We start from the raw sequence: 20,955 nt of genomic DNA, 5'->3' as shown, positions 1-20,955 counted from the left end.
CAAGGCCGCGTTAAAGGATATGCCCTGTTTGAACAGCTGCATCCAGACCTGCATTTCCTTCCAGAATCCTTCAAAAAAGATGAGCTTGCTTAAGATTTAGCCAACTGTTGGGTCATTGCCTACTTCTGGGGTTGGGGGAGGTTGTCTCTGAGCTGGAGTTGGAATCAGGTCTTGGGAGCCCAGGCGCATCATATGACACGTTCCAGGTGAAGATGGAGTTTGGCAGGGAAGAGACCTGGCCAGGTCTCCTGGGAAGAGGATGTAACCAGGTGGCTTTAGTTTCAACGGTGTTAGACAAGTTTGGGCCAGGTCCAACCATACTAGACAGAAGGGGGCTGTGAGCATTTTTCAAGGACTAGTTAGAATGCCGATAGAACCACGGGGGTCCCAGAAGAGAAAAGGCAGGAAGAGGCAGGCCTCTGCCAGGGATGGAAGGTGATGAGATGTTTCCAGAGAACAAAGAGGGCTTAACCACTGACCTCTCCCACATGTGGTCAACTGCCTCCATTAAGATTGACCTTTAACAAAAATGGGGCCTCCATCATTCTCCAAAGAATACCCAGCCTGCAAGTGCCCAAAGATGCTACAGACCTTCCCATGTGGGCACATCAGGAGAGAATGTTGACAGGACCTTGTTGGCCTGGCCTCGCTGAGGGTCCAGTAGGCCTGCCCATGAGCTCTGGCAAGCAGATCCCAGAAGACTAGACACTGGCAACTCTCATCAGGATTTCCAAAGGGATGAGGAATTGAGGCCTACGCAGCAGGTTTGTGTGCTTTTAACAAAGAGAGGAAGTGGCAATTCCCAAGAGCCAACATGAGCTGGATCAAATGAAGGAAAACTACAAACCTGGCCTCATTTTCTCCTGTGGTAACAGAGTTCACACCACACAGAAGACAGTGTTTAAGCACCTCACACGTGCTAGTACCCTGCTAGAGGATTTCCATAATCTCATTCACTCTTACAAGCACCCTGAGGACACCCAAGCACAGAGTTGTCACCTGCCAAGTTGCACCACTTGGGAAAGCAAGATTTGAATGCAGAAATCCCTTTGAATACAGAACCTGGTAACTTTCACTATATTTTGTTGATTTTTTTTAGAGTAGTTTTAAAAAAAACCAATGACGACAACAACAACAACCTAGAAGCAAATATTAAGCCTGAAGATTTAAGGAGGGGTGTGCAGACGTGGACAAGACCAAAGTCCTGCAGTGTGGAAACAAGATTAGATGTCTCCTGTTAACTCTATCAGGCTGGCTCAGAACCAATGAGTAGAAGCTAAAAGGAAGAGGTCAACCTACTAAAGATGTTCTCACACTTAGAACTGTTCAAAGGGGGATGTGCCAAATGGCCTTCATTAGGGGATTGGTTAATGAAAGCATGCCATATTGATATAGCCAGCTCCTAAAAATTACATCCGAGAATTTTAAGTATCTGGAGGAATGTCCAGTAGGAAAAAAAATGAAAAAGAAAGGAGAAAAAATTATGAATATGATTCCATTTATATGAAATGCCCAGAATAGGTAATTCCATAGATGCATAAAGTGGATTCATGGTTGCCAGGGTTAGGGGAAAGGGAGAATGGGAAGTGACTGCTTACGGGTACTTTTTGGGTTGATGAAAAAGCTCTAAAATTCGATACTGATGGCCACACAATCTTGTAAATGTATTAAAAACCATTATTAAAAGAGTGAATTTTGGGAATCCTGGGTGGCTCTGGTTGAGCATCTGCCTGTGGCTCAGGTCGTGATCCCAGGGTTCTGGGATCAAGACCCGCATCAGGCTCCCCATAGGGAGCCTGTCTCTCTCTGTGTCTCTCATGAATAAATAAATAAAATCTTTTTTTTTAAGGGTGAATTTTATGTTACATGAATTGTATCTCAAGAAGAAAGCATAAGGAACAAAAAGATTATATGTGTATATAATATACACAACATGTAATTGTATATAATAAAGAATGATGTGCTTAGTTTTATACCTACAGATCCCAATTTTGTCAATTATATCTCTGCATCCATGGGGTAAGAAAAAATTCTGGAAGGAAATACTAAGAGTTAACTGTTTTACAGGATAGTGGGGTCATTTGATATCAGATTTTATACGGAAACATACTTCTGAAAAAATGGGAGTGGGCAAGCTTCTTATCATGGGAAGTAGTCCCCAAAATTTGAGAATCACCAGATATGGATATTTGCACTGAGAGTTTGACCTACAATGATCTAGTCCTTTAAAAAAAAAAAACAAAAAAACAGGCTCCACCCCCAGCATGGAGCTCAATGCAGGGCTTGAACTCACAACCCTGAGATCATGACCTGAGCTGAGATCAAGAATCAGACTTCCTGATTGAACTGCCTCAGCCACCCAGGCGCCCCTGATCTAGTCCTTTTAACCGAAGTATTATTTTTTCACTTATTTTCTATTTTCTTTTTATAATCTATCATCTCAAATCTTGCCTCTGGTACCGATCTGGGGAGAGGGGGGGCGGTGGGAATCTTTTATTATAAAAGAGTAACTGAACAAGAAAGTCCCAACTTGAAGGGCAGACTACAGCCCAACAAGGGGAAGGACATTAGTCTAAAAGCAAACTGTCAAATAAATAAATAAATAAATAAAATTTAAAAATAAATTAAAAAAATAAAAAGCAAACTGTCCATGTTTACATGCAGCCAGGATACAAAGAGGATACGACAAACTTTAAGAAATTGTCTTACTAATGGAAGTACCTCCAGATTCTTCCCCTTTGTCTTTGTAAACGTGAAAACGAAACTTTGAGAGGAGACATTTCAAATACTACCTGAGTGTGTAAATACCCACTCACTCCAAAGGTTGCCAGCACACAGGAGGAACATAATTCTTATGAGGAAAGCTGTTTTTTTTGTTTTGTTTTGTTTTTTTTTTTAAGCTCATGTTCAGGGATTGTCAATGGGAGAGGCAGGAAAGCCATCCGGCTCCTCTGCCCCCCTCTGCTCTCCCTGGTGGGGTTCTGGAGTGTGAGCTAACTCCTCCCGCTCCCTGGCAGAGGGTTGAGGGCAGTGGGAGAGAAGCTCCAAGCTATAAAAAACTTTCAAGTTTTATTTCCTTCTAAGGCATCCTGAGTCATTGGGTGCTCCAGCCCCCACTGCCCAGGGAAGTTCAGCTCAAATCGGAAGTGTGTGTGTGTGTGTGTGTGTGTGTGTGTTTCCTGAACCAAAGCCGTTGCAAATCCAGATGACGTTGCCACTTGGACTGGATCTCTCGCAGGCAGAGTGGGAGCTTCCTATTTCCGTCCTGGGAGGAGGATGGAAGTCACTTAATGATCAGTTCTCTGACCCACGTTCCAATATTACATCACAGTCTAACAGCAAAGCTTACCCTCCACTCCACCAACACGGAGCTGCTAACACTTTAAAAATCCCATTTGTCACCTCAAAGCATATAGCACGCCCACATTATTTTGCCTCCCACCCTTTAGGCCGCACTTCTTTTTTTTTTTTTTTTTTTTAAGATTTTCTTTCTCGTTTATTTGAGAGGGAGCCTGAGTGCACACCCAAGAAAGCATGAGAGGGAGCATGAGGGAGCAGGAGCAGGAGGCGCAGAGGGAGAGGGAGAAGCAGACTCCTTGCTGAGCAGGGAGCCTGACCCAGGGCTCGAACTCAGGACCCCGGCATCACAATCCCAGCAGAAGGCAGATGCTCCACCGGCCGAGCCGCCCAGGCACCCAGGCTGCAATTTCAGTTTAAACAAGTAATGTCAAGCTGGCTTGGTCAGAATCCCAGAAAGCTAGTAGGTTCAAAAGTCTTATTTTTAACTGAGGAGGAAACGGAGGCCCCAGAGAAGCAAAGCGCCCACCCATAGCAGCAGAGGGACGAAACCAACAGAGCCAGGCTGAGAGTGTCAGGGCAGAAGGCTCCGTCCCCGCCGCAGGGTCACAACCTTTACTGCAGCTCCTGTATAAGAGGAGCCAAATGCTCCCTGAAATGGGCCTTCCAACCAAAGCAGCAGCTCTGTCATCTTTCCCCTTCTTTTCGGCCATCTGGCTGCTTCTGTGTAGAAGGAAACAGGCAAGGCAGCCTGCAAAAAAAGATCCTTCTGGAAACAGAGGTGGCCTTTCCTGCTGGGGCACTTTGTCTAGGATCAGGGTCTGGGACAGGACCTATTAAGGGGAAGGTTTCAGCTCCCAGGTTGTAAAGCTGAGTCCCATCCCGTTTCCCAGGCTGCCCTGCTCGCTCTAGACATGATGGCCAGGAGACGCGCGCTTAGGTCATTTAAAACTCCTGTCCTGTTTTTACAATGTAGTTCTTCACGCAATCCCTAAAGAAACTGGGGGTCAACGCCGAGGTCAAAGGGCAATGAATCTTCCTACAGCGCGCGTGTTGGCGTAAAGCCAGCCTGGATACGGTCAGGAGGCCTCGAGGTCATGTTCCAACATCAGCTCTTGACGCCTGAACGGAAAACTAGAGCAAGCTGCCGTGGGGACGTGTCCGCGGTGTCCCGGGCCCCTCGTGTTCACCTGCCCACCTGCCGTCCCAGAGCCTGGGGGGGAGGGGGATGACACCTGAGCGCAGGTGGACCTCGTTCCCGTCAAGCGGAGGGGACGGAGGGCAGGGCTACACCAGCTACAAACCTACACAGTTCACAGTTAGAGATGAAAGGCTGCAGAAATGTTTATTGGATACAGTGCCAGGTTTATAAATAAAACTTATTTACAATTTCCATAGAGTTGGTCCCCCATCAGAGAGGTGGTTAAATCTCCAAACAGTTTATCTCAAGATTTACAGAAACGTTCAAGTACATCTCCTTTTTCGAATCACCACGGTAAAGGGTAGCTTCTGCATCGGAACTAGCGCCATCCTTGCTACAGACGTGCTCAGGAACGTTAGGAGAGCTGGAGAAAGAACACACACTCCACCCAGGCCGCTACCTTCTTACTCCAAGGGATACAGACAGCAAAGGGTTTGTCTCCTATAGGACAACTTCAAGGGATTGGGAAAAAGAAAGGAAAATACTAACTGCCAGCTGTAGGGGATAGGTTAGTAAGACACATTCGTGGAATCTTCGTCACTGCCAAAAAGGATCATGTGTTTCGGATATACAATAATTAATTCAAATGTTTAAAATAATTGAATGAACAAAGAGCAGACTTTTGACCAAATTTACATTCTTGGTTTAGGAGGAAGTTCCCAGTATGCTGAGGGGCTAATCATATGCTGCTGCTCTTGACGGGCCGCAGCAGCACGTGGGAGGCCTACTGGACGGCCGCTCTCGTCACAACACAGGTTACAGGTACAGTCAGACATGCATTTTATAAAGAGAATATAAAAATATGTACAGTAGCTAATTTTCCATGTGTTTAAGTTGCCGAAAGACACCAATTAAAGTGTGCAAAAATTCATTTGTCTAAAAATCAGAAAAAGCCTTCCTTGGCAACAGTGCGTCAAAAGCCCATCTGAAACGTTGAGATGCATTTGCCTTGCTCAACACCTACCCCCAACAGATGGAGAACAAAACTATGAAAGTGTTTGCCAAGTACTCAGCAGTTTCTTATGGCAAGTCTCAGGCTCAAGCGGGATGCCAGTTAAACTAGTCACTTTATATATATAAATATATGTATATATTTATAGAGCAGTTAGAAGTAAGGGGCAAGAGTTTACAGGGAGGTGCTAACCAACTTTTAAGGGTATGGACCCAACACCCAGCTCTGTCCTCTCACAAACTCATGCAGTCTGCAAACACCCCACCTGGGCTGGTCTTCCCTGAAGCCAGAGGGAAAAGGCTGCAGAGGATGGGGCTGCCCCTCTGCACCAAGCTGGGACTCGACACTCCCTGGGGGAAAGGCTTTGCTTCCCATACAGGATGCTGGCCACGGAAGAATCTGGTTTCAAAAGCAGTCTTTTAGGAAGGGTTGTGGGACCACTAAAATGGAGCCCACCTAGCTTCTAGAAAAAGACTTGACGAAAGAGTTAAGACAGAAGGCAAAGTGTTAAAAACAAGTTCAATTACCCCCAACCCTCTTTGAAATGACCAAGAAGCCATCAGGACGTAGGCCTGAGATGAGTCAGGACTTGGGCTCCCTGTAAGAAACATCCAGGAGCTCTAAGTTCTCCCTGTCTCACCTGAACAACCTCCGAGGTGTTCTCAGGTGTTCCTTCCAGATTCGGGGAGTTATGGAAGTCACCTCTAGCTCTGGGTCTCCTCTTCAATAACCACCCAGTCTAAGGACCAACAGCAAAAGTAGATGGGCGGGCTCCTCTCCACTGCTCTGACCCATCCCTCTGGCAGGAAATCTAACAAGCTGCAAAATGCCAGAAAGACAGGGAGTAGGAGAGGGAGAAGCCAAGGGTCTCTATAAATCAGCCCTGAATGCACCCATTTGGCTGCCAAGAGCTTGTCGCTGCCTCGCTAGCAGCCTGCCGCTGTTCCCTGGCAAATTAAAACCTCCCACAGAAAACACTCAAAACCCAACTCTCCTCACTGGTGAGATACAACCAGTTAACACCCTGAAAAATGCACATCCAGCCTTCATTACAGAAAGAGTTCTGCACTAAATGCAATATTCCTTTTTAAAGGATTTAAAAAAAAAAAAAAAAAAAGCACACCAATCCCACTGCAAAAACCAGTACCAGTATCTGTTTTGGTTACAGGTTTATGAGACACAAAACCCCCTCTAGGCTGGAGTTTGACTTTCAAGCTGGGGGGGCTAGAGTTAGTTCTACTTGGGGGTGGGGGGAGGCGGGGAAGCAAAGTCAACTTTAGGGGAAAAAAAAATTGAAAAGGAGGCTGAGGAAAAGTAAAATCATAAATTAAAAATCATGAATCAAAGATGACCGGTAGTGTCTTTAGGCATCAAGACTGGCTTAGAAGGGACTACTGCTTCTAGCACACAGCGAGGATTGAATTACAGACAGACACACTAAATCATGTCTCTTGCACAGATGGTCTCAAGTAGTTACATAAAACAGGTAATCAGCAGCACGATTGAGAAGAACCCCTAAGTACATGCTTGAGAAAAAGTGGTTTTTTTTCCTTCATTAAGAGCGCCACTGCCTGAATAGTCATGAAGTTACCAGGGTTCACTCCCCACCCCCCGCCCCCCCTCCCCCAGTGAAAATACAAGTAGACCTACATGTCCATTGATAGGATGAAGCAAACTGCCATCTCTGGTTTTAGGCAAGGTCTCAGGCTCAGAGGTTGGTGCTGGGGTATCAGGGAGAGGAGGGTGGGAGTGTGAGAAGCCCAGTGCTGGGCGGTGGGCATTTAAAAGGTCCTGACCTCTCCTCCATTGCCTTGTCCCCATTTAGATCTCAGCTTTACAAAGCATTTAACACCACTTTAAGTTAATGGTCTTTTTATTGGAAAAAAAAAAAAAAAAAACTAGCATTTACAACTTGGAATGGACGTATATTGTAATTTCTTGATCAGCAATGTTGATGGTTGTGCTGAAGTCCACAGCCACAGCCTAATCTGCTGGCTCCAAGTCATGGTTCAGGAGGTTTTAAAAACAGAGAGTCCAAAGATGCTCCCTTGGTAAAGGTTTTTTTTCTTTTTTTTTTTTTTTTTTTTTAATTTCTGTGTGAATGGTGACAAGCCTGACACCCATTTTCGCTCTAGTACAACGCAGACAACGCTAAACCAACACACGCATGCCACCAGGATGTGTGTCATCGTCACCATGGGTGGGGGGAAGGGGCACATGGAAGTATGGGAGGGCCGTCCTAAGTGGGGCTACATCTAGACAGTTTATCCTTCACCCATTTTTCTGCACAGCATCCTGAGGTAAACCAATTTTAAATGTTTTCAGTAAACCAGCTATGACAATTTCTACTAACAAATTGAACTAGAACCCAGTTGAGTACGTTTTAGATTTGTTTTTTCATTTTTCGTTTTTAATACAAATGCCTGACTGTGCTCAATTGTCAAGCTGCATGCATGAAAAACTGGCCAGCCCAAACAGTGTATTAATCATGAGCAAATGGAACTGCAAGGAGTCCACTAAGTGCTTCCTTATCATTAAGGTAGTACAAGTATTTATATCGTAAAACTGATGTGTAGCTTGATCTTTAGGGGACAGGACCACCACCCAATACATGCAGATTTTGTGTGTGTGGACAGAAGGTACTTTTGACATTCAGTTTTGCTATATAGAAACAGAATGAGTAAATGAACTTTTTTTTTGCAAGAGGTAAGTAAAAGATTCAATTTGATTCTTCTAGAAGGGGGGAAAGGAGTTGAAAGTAGGCCTTCATTTTGCAGTCATCATCTGTACGAATTCTGAAAAGACAAACAATCATAACTTTCGGTTATCTTCAAAAGCAGCTTTAATGAACACAACATCTCTACTCTGCATCAAGAAAATAAATGTAGATCAGTGTCTGGTGAAGCAGTTAACTTGTTCATAGACACCAAAGGTAAGACTATTAAAAACGAAGCTAAAGAGGCGTAGTGCTTTTTACCTTCATAGTTGACTTGCCCATCTCCATCAATATCTGCTTCTCTGATCATTTCATCTACTTCTTCGTCTGTTAGTTTTTCTCCTAAGTTTGTCATGACATGACGTAGTTCTGCCGCACTGATGTAACCGTTGCCATCCTGTGAATGTCAAGCAGGTGTCACTGGGAGTGGTGGGCAGTGTTTCTGAACCGGCAAGCAGCTCTGTGACTTATGCGTGCCCTCGGGCAGCACTGCCAACTCTGCACACGGTGACAGCTGGCCCAGCTCCGGCTCCCACCCTTACCCACCACATACGTGCACCCGGTGTGCACCAAAAAGGTGAGGGCTTGGCTAGAGCTAACAGATGGAGCGCAGCAATCAAGAAATCTCGGTTCAGCCCTCCCCCACTACTAACAATGCTTACCCTCACCCAGTCAGGCTGCCGTAACGAGTGGGCACATTTGGAAGTGAGATCGCAGAGCCCCAGGCAATTGTATTTAAGTGTTCAAAGTGTGTTAGAAGCAGTAGCCAAACAGCCGTATGTGTAAGTGCCGTCTCCAACACAGACCCAGGATTACCTTGTCAAAGACTCGGAATGCCTCGCGAATTTCTTCTTCACTGTCTGTATCTTTCATTTTTCTAGCCATCATAGTCAAAAATTCCGGGAAGTCAATGGTGCCATTACCTCAAATTAAAAGACAAAAGCTCATGTAAAATTAAGTGCTTCGGTAATGCTACGGGGCAGTCATCCTCTTAAAAGCGCTTTATAAAATGGTTAAGACTCACCTGGGCAAATCAATAAGTTATCTTATTAGGTTAAACCACTTGTAAGTCTAAACTGTTCAAACACTTTGCAGGGTGATTTCACATGATTCATGGGATTCAAACTAGTAATCAGGGTGCCGGCCAGCCCTTCTTGATGCAAAGGACAGCGCACGTGTTGGTGTGTGACCACTAAAGGCAGTTGTGCAACTCCAGAGGAAAAAGCACACGGCACCCTTCCATTCCTCCCTGCCCCCGCCCCACCAAGTGCAGGTGAGCACTTGGACCTACCTCTGCCTTGGCTAGTGATGCTGGTCAAGGCCCAGAACTGGCCAGCCAGTATAACAAAATGTTTTTACAGAAGACAAGGATTACGGAAGGGGGAAAAACAGACTTTGTTATGCTACAGAGAATAAAGTATCACAAAGTCTTCTCCAGAAAGCATTTCTTGGCCACATGATGATAAGTCATCTAATCACTTTTGTTTCTAAAATCAAGATCTTTGTTAAGGGCAAGGCTGGGAAGTGTTTTCGTAAGTCGACCATGACCACTTAGGAAACTGTCAGAATAGTCTGTTCTATGGCCAGTACCCCCGAACAACTTCCCCTCTTAACACTATGAATTAGGTGAGCACTGCCCCACCCCCCCAAAGACAAGCCACCAGTTTAACAGAGTAACTTGACTTAAACAAAAACAAAATTACGTTAAAAGGAAAAAAGCCTTAGGTTAAGTTACTTATTTTCACCAGTACCTTTAAATCAAAGTAATAATTCAGAAATCTTTTGGCCTTCAAAATTTTAAAGTATTTATGATATTCACGTAACACAAAGTAAATTATTTGAGGTGCTATCTCACGGCCATGCAGAGAAGACATCCTCAGGCATTACATTTATTCTTTGTAAATACTAGATTCTGGAGCCTGAGACAATTTCTCCCTCCTTGTTCATACAATCTCAGAGCCTATACACTTTGCCAGGCCTTAAGCACAGTTTCCCAGGGTTCACATAAAATGGGAGGTGGCCACTCCAGGTTCCCAGATGGCCAATCATCTTAGCAGTCCCCCAAGACAGAATTATGAACTACCTCTTTGCCAAAACATTAATATGGACGAAAACTCTTTTCAAAGTAGCTTGGGTGGGCTGAAGCCACGTGTTAAAGAGCTCGCTCAAACCCCTGCTTCTAAATGTATGTGACCAAATTTAACTCTACTTTATCAATTTACAAGACCATAATCGTTCAAATGGCTATCAAACCAATCATCCAGACAGTCTAGGTCCCAACTGTTTATTCTTCACTCGTTTTTTAAAAGTTTACCATGTTCTACAACGTTACAGAGTACATGGTTTCCAAAAAGACATGGTCTTTTTCGAGAGGGGAATGCTCCAAAACTGCTGAGAGATGTGAACAATAAAAGGTCTACTGTTCACTGGAATCGGTAACCAATTGGAGACCCACTGTTACGGGGGTATTGCTTGTTCCTTCTTGCTCTGCAGTTGTATTCATCCTCCCCTTCTGTTAGTTCTATAAATCTCCTTCCTGCAGTCATCGAACACGCCACCTCTAAGCTTCACACGATCCTCAAAATTCTCTTCGATAAACATGTCTACAGCTCACGCTGTACTCAATTCTATATTAATACTTAAGAGTGCTCCTCTCCCACTTCACTTCCCACTCCGCTTCGAGACAGTAAGCTTTTTTATAAGGTCTATGGCTATTTTTTACTTCCCCAAAGTACTCAGCGCAGACTCATTGGCCAGTTGATAAAAGATTGAGCTGTAGGTCATGGCAAGTAGAAAAGAACAATACAGCGATCTGATCCAGGAAATGTTCTAGACAGTGAGCACAGCCAAAGGCAGGCCCATAATCTTCTATTTTCATTGTCAACGGCTGTAAGGCAACCACCGAAAGGATCGCTGCGCATTTGCTTTGCTCTGGGGACCTGAAAGACAATCTTGTGACATGTCTGAACTTGAATTACACAACACTGGCACTCATTCATAGGTCTAAACCCTCACCGTCAGCATCCACCTCGTTGATCATATCCTGCAATTCGGCTTCTGTTGGGTTCTGACCCAGTGACCTCATGACAGTTCCAAGTTCCTTTGTTGTGATGGTGCCATCGCCATCTTTGTCAAATAGGGAGAAAGCTTCCTTGAACTCTGAAAACAAAAGTTTACCCTTTAGAACGAACATCTTTACCCAACCCAGCCACAGCACACACTTCCCTTGGGCTTGCCAAAGCAAACCATCCAAGTCTGCACATTATCAGAAACTGCCTGGTCTTTATCTACTGAAATAAAGACCACAATAATCCCATCGGACAGACCTTCATTCAGCAGTCCATAAAGCAAACACTGCTCCTGGTAACCGGTTCCATAAAACCACAGTATCTTCATATTTTTAAAGAAAACTAAGCCAACATACTCAAATTAGTCTGATCTGACAAGTGAAGATTGGTCCACGTGTTCCCTTAAAGTCCCTTCCTGTTAAATTTCTATAGCCCTCTGAACTCATTTCATAGGGATTACTAGAAACCTATTCCCAGGTAACCAGCGTGTCCTCTCCATATGGCACTTATGGCATTTCAAAGGTATCCCTGGTTTCCTAGAAAGAAATCCCCTCAAAAAAGTCCTCTAAGGAATACCAAAAGCTAGAATCTAAACTAACTCCCTTAATTATTATTATTGTAGTCCCAACCCTCATTTTCACCCATTCCCATTTATTTTCCAATAGAAAGCACAAGCCTTCAAGGTGAATTACTAAAAGACCTGTGGCACAAGAATTCTACACTGCATTTCTGAGTAGCAGGCTCAGCGCAATCTCATTACACGCAAAGCCCTGACCACCACAAAGTCAAACACTCCAGGGTGAACAAGTATTCCTAGCTCCACTCCCTTTCACATTGCCTCGTAAACACTGGCAAGGAATTAACACCTGACCCAAATATTTCTGCTGATTGCTTCCATTTAAATAAGTTCTTAGAAAACTGCTCAAATTACAGGGGGGGGGAAGGGTCAGAGAAGTCACTCAAACTGAGGGGTGCCTAGTTCTGGCCTACTGGGACTTCCTAAAGTCATCAACTTACCAGCAATCTGTTCTTCGGTCAGCTGATCAGCCTACATAAAAAAAGAAGAGGTTATAACTCAATGCAAGCATTGATTGAAAGCAAGAGTTTTCCCAATGATACTTTTGAAACTGACTTTTCCAAAAAAAAAAAATCTTAAAAAAAGAAAAACCCAACCATTTGAAAATGTTAGCCATTAGATGAAAACAATCAGAACAAAGGGAACACTTTGTGCTATCTTAAAAAACAAAGGGTGACAAAGAAGTGACATTTCACTTCAGGTTTTCTTTGCCGGGCCTGTGGCTGTGTGCTCAGAGGTCTACCGAGGAAGGGTCAGTTCATAATTTGAAAAATGGCACCTCTAGTGGCAAAAGGCCACACCACATCGGATGCCGCGGCCAGCTCTGAGAACGAGCGCCACCTACTGCGCCAGGGACACCGCAGGCCCCCCCTTCCACCCGAGGATCCCAGCCTGACGCTGCTGTCACCACAGCCAGGATCCTGGCCAGGGGCAGGCTTTTAGCGCACCTTTAGCGCAGTGCTGCGAGTGCTCCAAAATCTCCAAATAGGCGTTACATAATGGCATTGAGTGGGATTAACAGGCTTTCATATCTATTCTATGAGATACAATTAAGTGGAAAAAATAAATACGCAGCAATGGGTTACCCCCACCAACTTCATTTCCGTGTAGTAAGTGCTTTCCATTTAAATTAGGCAGTTATTTATTAAAAGCCTACCATGTATAATGGCTGATGCCCTCAGTCCAATTATCTTTGATAGAGAAGCCAGGGGGGGAAAAAAATGCAACCACCGCTACGAGTGAGCGGTTCCGAGAGTGCAAACGTTATGTACACACAAAAGTACATAATAATTATGAGACTGCACCTTGTCTTTTCTGGAAAAAGAGCAACTACTAACTCTGCTGGAGAATATTTACCAATCTTCAGGATGACATAAGAGCCGCTCATGATAAACACACTTTACTCGAGGGTGGGGACAGCCATGAAGGAAATTCACACTTGCATTGTCCGGTTCGCTGCAACACGGAACCTAAGCCCTGTGCCTCCAGCCTGCAAGGAGAGCTGGTCTGTGTCTTATTTCACTGAAGGACACCTAAGGAAGCCGATCACACACCAAGTCCTAACAGAACGCTAACCACCTTCTGTTTACGTTCTCAAATGAAAACTTGCCCAAGAGGTGCGATGTTCCAATAGACGGACGTAAGGGAAAACTTATTTTATTTTTTTAATTAGAATCGGGTCTTCCTCTCTACCCCAGTCACGGGAAGGCGGTTTTCTTTACATCCCACGAAGGAGACGATGATTTACGTAACGCCAGGACAACACCTGTCTCCGTACAACAGGGAGCCCTGCCACACCTGGGGCCAGAAGCTGCCCACCCCCCCCCACCCCCCCCACCCCACCCCCCGGCGGGGACCACGGTCCCGCCTCACCGCCGAACTCTCGGTCGGGGAGGATTCCGAGAGCATCAGCCTTCCCCGACAAAGAAGCCCCCGCCCCCAAGTGGCTCAGGCCCGGAGGGCAAAGGTGCGCGGGGCCCGGCGGGAGCCACCTCCCCATCCCGCCAAGCCAGGAGCCCGCGGTGATGTCAGCCCTGCCCGCCCCGGAGGAAGGGGCCGAGCACACACCCGGCGGGGCGCACAGGCGCATCTGGCAATCTAGACGCTGCAGAGAAAGCGGAAACGCGGAGGGCATCTCCCCGCGGACCGCAAGGCGGCGGGGGCCGGGCGGGGGTGCGCGCCCCGGGCGCAGCGGGGTGCAGAGGGGCGGGGGCACCGCCCTTCCCCGGCCGGGACCCCCCTGCACCCCCACTCCCGCGCCGAGCCCGCCCCGCGCCTCCCACCCGCTTCTGCTCCCCCAGGCGGCGAGCCGCACCGCCGCCTCCTCCCGGGGCAGAAACTTTGCGTCTCTAATGGAAACCGACCGCGCGCCAGCTCCCAGCTCCCTCCTCCCCCGCCCCCCCGCCCCAATTAGAGCGAGCCGAGCGCCTCCCGCGGGAAGGGACCTCCCGGTGCACCGGGGAGCACGCACGCCTGCACCGCCGCACGGGGCGGGGGGCTGCAGGGGGCGGACGCGGGGGGCGCGCCCCGGCCACACCGCAGGGCCCCGCCCGGGCGCAGGGCGGCCGGCCCGCCGCTTCCGCCCTCTCCGCCCCCCACCCCTCGCCTTCCTGCCCCCACCCCACCCTTCCCCGGCTCCTTCCTTCCCAGCCCACGCCCGCGCCGCGCCCCCCGGGAGGGAGGCGGCTGAGCCGCGGAGCCGGGGCCGCCGGAGGGGGGAGGCGGACGCGGACTGCGCCCCTCACGCCGGGGCCGGAGCGAGGTGCGCCACGGGCCGGCGCGGGCCCATTCATTCGCCGCCGCCCGCCCGCCGCCTCCGAGCCCGGGGCGGCGGGGGGGGCGGGGGGAGGGGGACCGAGGGCCCGGCCCCGCCCGGCTCCCCCGCCCCCCCGGGGCCCCGGCCCAGGCGCGGCGCTGCGGGAAGCCCGGGTGCGGCGCGCTGGATGCAGCGGTGCGGGGCTGGGGGAGGGGGTGGGTGCGGAAGGCCCCGGAGCCCCTGCCCGCCGACAGCGCACGGCCACGTCCAGCTCCAAGGGGGACCGGGACAGAATTAAGACGCCCGGGCCGAGGAGAGCGCGATGCAAATCCAAAGTGCGTCCTCCCGACCCGCGGCTGCTGCGTAATAACACCCGGAAAAGAGGGGGGGACCGCCGTCCAAAAGGGGGGGGCGCTGAACTAAATATCTGGAGGAAAGCACGGGCAAGGCGGCCGCTACGCCGCCGTTCACCCCCCCCGACCTACCATGGTGCGAGCGAAGGGAGGAAGCGCAGAGGGAGCGAGGGTGGCCGCACCAGCGCAGGGGCTGTGACCGCGGGGCTGCGTCCGCTGCTGCTGCTGCTGCCGCCGCTGCTACGGCGCGAGGTGCGCTCAGCGCTGTGCCGCTGCCGCCGCCCGACTGCGAGGAACGGCGCCGCGCCCGCGAGCCTCCCAGCACCACTGCCGAAGCGCGAGCCTGCGCCCCGCGCTATATATACGGCGCTGCGTATCCCTCCGCCGCGGCACCGCCCGCTCGCTCCGGGCGCCGCCGGGAGGGCCGGGCCTCGCCCGCCGGGCCCCGCCCCCCGCCCGCCGCGCCCCGCCCCGCCCCCCGCCCCCCGCCCCCCGCCCCGCCGCGCCCGCCGCTGGCCCAGGCTGGGGGCCCCGGGACGCGCAGGGCCGGGCGGCGGCGGCGAGCGCCCTGCGGGGGCGGCGCAGAGGCCGGTGGGGCGCGGGGTCCCGGGAGACCCCCCGTCGGGGCCGGACGGCGGCGTAGTGCCTCCACAGCCGAGACCCGGGCAGCCCTTCTTGAGAAGCTGTCCGCCTCTCACCCCTGCCCCACCTCCACCTGTGGGACACCCCCCCCAACTCACATCTTTTACACCTTCTCCTGGGGCAGCCGGGTCCCCCAGGCCCGGCGCCCCGGGGCTCCCCAGCTAGCCGCCCTCCGTCGGGGAGTTCCCGGAGGTCCCGGGGCAGGAGACGGCCGCGGGGAGCTGGGGACCGAGGAATTACCTGCACGCTTCCCCGCCTCGCAGAGGGTCTGGAAGGGACATGGCAGTTTTCCTGGCGCAAGAAACTGGCTAGATGCTTTTTCTTTTAAAAATTTGAAATAAATAGATAGATAGATATTTGAAGCAATTTCTGAAACAAATTCTATATGCCGAGTTGCTAAATCTCTGTCATGCCCATGATACTTAGCCAGTCTCCTAATGTCTTCACGTTTCCACTGAATGTTTTTTGTATGCCTGAATAATATCTCTCCCTTAACTGTTTTGTTTCCTATGGAAAATACTATTCATCCTGGTTCTGGCCTTGTACCTGTGTGAATCTTCCGTAGACTTTGAAACTCATGCTTTGATTTTTGTGGGTTTTTTTTTTTTTTTTTCCTTCATTTTCCTGGTCCTGAGAGGGATCAGGTCTTTATTCCTAAAAACAAAGGAGAGAAAAAAATAGGCGCCTAGAATCCCCTAGTTTAGAGGTGGAACACACGGCGAGTTGTCTTTACAGGGGAGCTAGATCATATTTTAATGTACAATGTGGATTCTGTTCCTTTCTTTAAAATATTTTCTCTTTAAGTTTACTAATGTCAGTTTTTCTGTAAACTAGAAAAAAAAAAGGGCAATTTCAGTTATTAATTGGAAATGAGAACTTGTAAAAAAAAATCTTGACAAAATGCTGCAGTTAGTTTTCTTGCCAAGGCAGAACACAGAATTTGATCTTTTGTTTACAGGGCCTGGGCAACAGTTGCAATCTGCCATTTGTTTACCGGTTCAGAGAATGTGCAAAGTGTGTAATTGACAAACTCTGCTAGAAAGGGCTTCCCTGGTTACGTTTATTTCTGGCTTTGACAAACTCTGCAGAAAAGACTTTTTTTTTTTTTTTAATGAAAAATGCTCAGGCACATTGCAGATGCTGCAAGACTTCTGGGATCACCTCTTGGGAACTGTTCTTACTGCTGTTCCTTCTGACATGCTGCAGAAAGGGTGAATGTGCCATTCGGTTTAAAGAGGCTGCAGCAGCAAGCCAGGGAATGGTGTTACCTCCTCTCTGCAGATTAAAAAGACATTATGCACTTCACACATCTACCAGTAGTCCTCATCTTCCTCCTCCTCCTCCTCCTCCTCCTCCTCCTCCTCCTCTTCTTCATTTTGTGCTTGTTATGGCAGGAAACCTGAGTGGCAGAGTTGGAAATGGGGAAATAGAGGGAAAGGAACTAATGCAAAATCAATTTAAAGAATACTCAATAATCTGGTGAGTTACAAATCGAAAGGGCCAAATACATCTCAAAACTGCTTCATTTCTAAAGGGACTTATATTATTTTTTTTAAGATTTTATTTATATATTCATGAGAGACACAGAGGCAGAGACATAGGCAGCAGGAGAAGCAGGCTCCATGCAGGGAGCCCGAAGCAGGACTTGATCCTGGGTCTCCAGGATCACGCCCTGGGCTGAAGGCAGGCACCAAACCGCTGAGCCACCCAGGCAACCCCAGGAACATATATTCTTTTGTCAGGCTCTTCATGTACTGAAGTACATTTAAAAATACAGTATATATTATATTAGTAAGGGGAAATAATGGCCTAGAAATGAAATGTGCTTCATTAAGGATTCATGATGTGAAGCACAGTAGAAATACAGTCTAGCAGGACTTTATACATGGTAATACTAAAAAGTTTTTACAAAAAAATATGTGAAAAGCTAATATAGAAGGCATTATGATGGGATGCCACTATGGAATAAAGATATTGTCTTAAATTCATCAACACTGAACATTCTTCCGGATTGATTATGGCATTTACAAATACATACTGGGTTGAAAAAAATATTAATTAAATTCTGTCTTCCGTTCCTTAGATTATTTTGGTTAAATTGCAACAATCCATGATTTTGAAAATAGTATTTCTCCCCTATCACTTAACCAATGTCACCCAAATAAAATACTTTGAAACTTTTTCATGACTTTACTTGCTAAAAACTGTACATTGTAGAATCATTTTTACTCATCTAGTAAAATTCATTATTTTGAATCTTTACTAGCTTAAGTTCTCTTTTGGTAATTCTTTAGTGTATCAAAGCACGTCTCACCTTTCAAGTCTATGGGTTTGTAGTGAGGTCATCCTTTAGTTTTTTGGCTAGTTTGACACACTGAAATATGAGAAGGTCAGTGACTTGCCCAAGATCTTACTGTGAGTCAAAGATGGAGCATAAAGTAGAGCATAGGCCCTTGCACAGGGGTCCTAATAATAGATTATATATTAGTGAAATCAATATCTGAAAACTTTAAACATACAATGTGAAGGATTTGCCTGTTTCATGAAGTAGATTCTTCTACGTAGATGATCCCTGGGTTTTCATTAAAGTCAAATGGACTTTTTTTTTTAATTTTACTTATTAATTTGAGAGAGTAAAAGAGATCACAACATGGGGGAGAGTCAGAGGGAGGAGCACACTCCCCTCCCCGTTCGTTAAGTGGGGAGCCCCATGCAGGGCTCAATACTGGGACTCTGGGATCATGACCTGAGCTAAAGGCAGACCCTTAATCAACTGAGCCACCTAGGCACCCTAGACTCTTGTTTTTAATAATATTTTTTTTACATTTGATCTTAGCCAAAAGGCTGAGAAGTTATTTTATCATGGTTTTTAAAAAGATTTTATTAAAAAGAAAAATATTTTATTTTTAGGGGTGCCTAGGTGGTTCAGTCAGTTAAGTGGCCAGCTCTTGATTTCAGCTCAGGTCATGATCTCAGGGTCCTGGGATGGAGCCAGGGGTTGGGCTCTGAACTTAATGGAGGGTCTGCTTGAGATTCTCTCTCTCCCTCTGCCCCTACTCACCCCTGCCTGTTCTTTCTCTCTCTCTATCTAAAATAAATAAATAAATCTTAAAATAATTTTTTAAAAAAATATTTTACTTTTAAATAATCTCTACACCCAGCATGGGGCTCAAACTCACAACCCCAATATCAAAAGTTGCTCCACCTACTGAGCCAGCCAGGCATCTCCAAATATACTCTTTTAAATCAATAAACTTCCTAATTTATGGAGCGATCAATCAGGAAACTAGCCACATTATTGTGATATCATTTTCTACTGAGAACCCAAAGTCTATGGAATAGCTTAAGATATTGAGAGGAAATGGTTATTATCATCGTTATTATTTAAATAACATCACATGGAAGACCAAAAAAAAAAAAAATGCAGCCCCAAGCCAGGCATCTAAGGTTGCAGTGTCATTCTGTCATTAACCAAATCACCACTTCATCACTTTGTCAGACTCTAAGTCTGATAGAATACGAATGTAAAAATCATACATACTCAGAAATAAAACAGGAGTTTTGGACTTGACCTATAAATTCCTTCCAGCTATAAAACTCTGTGCCTCAGATTATAATATTTATGATTATAAATGTACATATCATGCACATACATATATACATACACACAAACATGCATATGTGGAAGATGAAGGGCGCAAATGAAGAAATGGAAATACATTAAAAGTGAAAACAACTTTGGGACCTGGGTGGTTCAGTCATTTAAACACCTGCCTTTGGCTCAGGTCATGATCCCAGCATCCTGGGATTGAGCCCCTCATTGGGCTTCCGGCTAGGTGGGGAATCTGCTTCTCACCCCTTCTCTCCTTCTGCCCCTCCTCCCCTGCCCGTGTTCTCTCTCTGTCTCAAATAAATAAATAAAATATTTTTTAAAAAATGAAAACAACCTTAGGGGGCCTGGGTGGCACAGTTGGTTAAGTGTCTGGCTCTTGATTTCGGTTCAGGTCATGATCTTAGGGTCATGAGATTGATCTCAGGGTCATGAGCCCGGGGTTGGGCTCCATGCTCAGTGTGGATCCTGCTTGGTATTCTCTCTTCTTCTCCCTCTGCCCCTCCTATTCATGCTCTCTCTCTCTCTAAGACGGGTAAAAAGAATTTTGCTGAGCATTGACTATGACTAGGCCCTGTGCTAAATGCATTATTTTGTTCTCCTGCCCTCTCCATGAGGCAGGTATTATTATCCTTATGTGGAAACAGGCATTGGAAGATTCAGTGATTTTCCTAATTTAAGTGGTAGAACCCAAAGATCTAGCTCCAAACACTTTGGACATTACACTATAACTATCTCCTGTGATTTAATAGAATTTATTTTTAATTTAATTTTCTGGGGGGAGAAAGAAGCACAAAGATTAATATGAAAACCTGTTTTTTAGAGGTGCCTGGCTGGCTCAGCCCATAGAACCTGGGACTCTTGACCTCAGGGTTGTGAGTTTGAGCCTCACATTGGGTAAGGAGATTACTTAAAAATAAAATCATAAAACAAATTAAAAAGTAAAATTAAAAAAAAAAAAAGCAAAATTTGTTTTTTAAAGAAATACTTCTTACCCAAGGATTTGAAAGTAAAATAAGGTCATAGGAATGTAGTAAGAGCTACATCTCCCACAGGAGGAGCAGGGTATTTATTAAAGAAAACTCAAAGCAAAACACTTACTTTGTAAGATGTGGTGTGTATATATATATACAATAATGCACTATTACTCAGCCATCAATAAGAATGAAATCTTGCCATTTGCAAAACATGGATGGAGTTAGAGTGTATTATGTTAAGTGAAATAAATCATATAATCTCACTCATTTGTGGAATTTGAGAAAGAAAACAGATAAACATATGGGGGGGAGACAGGAAAACAAGCCATAAGAAACTCTTAACTATAGGGATCCCTGGGTGGCGCAGCGGTTTGGCGCCTGCCTTTGGCCCAGGGCGCGATCCTGGAGACCCGGGATCGAATCCCACATCGGGCTCCCGGTGCATGGAGCCTGCTTCTCTCTCTGCCTCTCTCTCTCTCTGTAACTATCATAAATAAATTAAAAAAAAAAAAAGAAAAGAAACTCTTAACTATAGAGAACAAATTGAGGGTAGATGGAGGGTGGGGAGGTAGGGGATGGGCTAGATGGGGGACGGGCATTAAGGAAGGCATTTGTGATGAGCACTGGGTGTTGTATGTAAGCGATGAATCAATTATACTGCAGAAACCAATATTGCACTGTATGTTAACTACTTAAAATTTGAATTAAAAACAAAAAACAAAAAAACCATTTGCTCAGTGATGCTTTATAGCTGGAGGACATTCCTCATTTTGCAGATGAGGCTTTTAAAGAAGTGAGGTCTAGGGA

The 20,955-nt window shown here is 46.6% G+C and overlaps 1 protein-coding gene across 1 annotated transcript; it reads right to left on the bottom strand.

The window, feature by feature from the left end:
* Positions 1 to 4,616: 4,616 nt before the first annotated feature.
* Positions 4,617 to 15,310, bottom strand: CALM1 (calmodulin 1). Its single transcript, XM_072839674.1, has 6 exons — positions 15,052 to 15,310; positions 12,252 to 12,282; positions 11,182 to 11,325; positions 8,983 to 9,089; positions 8,428 to 8,563; positions 4,617 to 8,245 (listed from the first exon to the last, which is right to left on the bottom strand). Exons 1-6 carry the CDS (start codon positions 15,052 to 15,054, stop codon positions 8,217 to 8,219), a joined length of 450 nt encoding a protein of 149 aa, XP_072695775.1. The 5' UTR covers positions 15,055 to 15,310; the 3' UTR covers positions 4,617 to 8,216.
* Positions 15,311 to 20,955: the final 5,645 nt, after the last annotated feature.

Source organism: Canis lupus, chromosome 9 (assembly GCF_048164855.1).
Source record: "Canis lupus baileyi chromosome 9, mCanLup2.hap1, whole genome shotgun sequence".
Taxonomy (NCBI): domain Eukaryota; kingdom Metazoa; phylum Chordata; class Mammalia; order Carnivora; family Canidae; genus Canis; species Canis lupus.
This window is presented reverse-complemented; position numbering and strand designations above follow the sequence as displayed.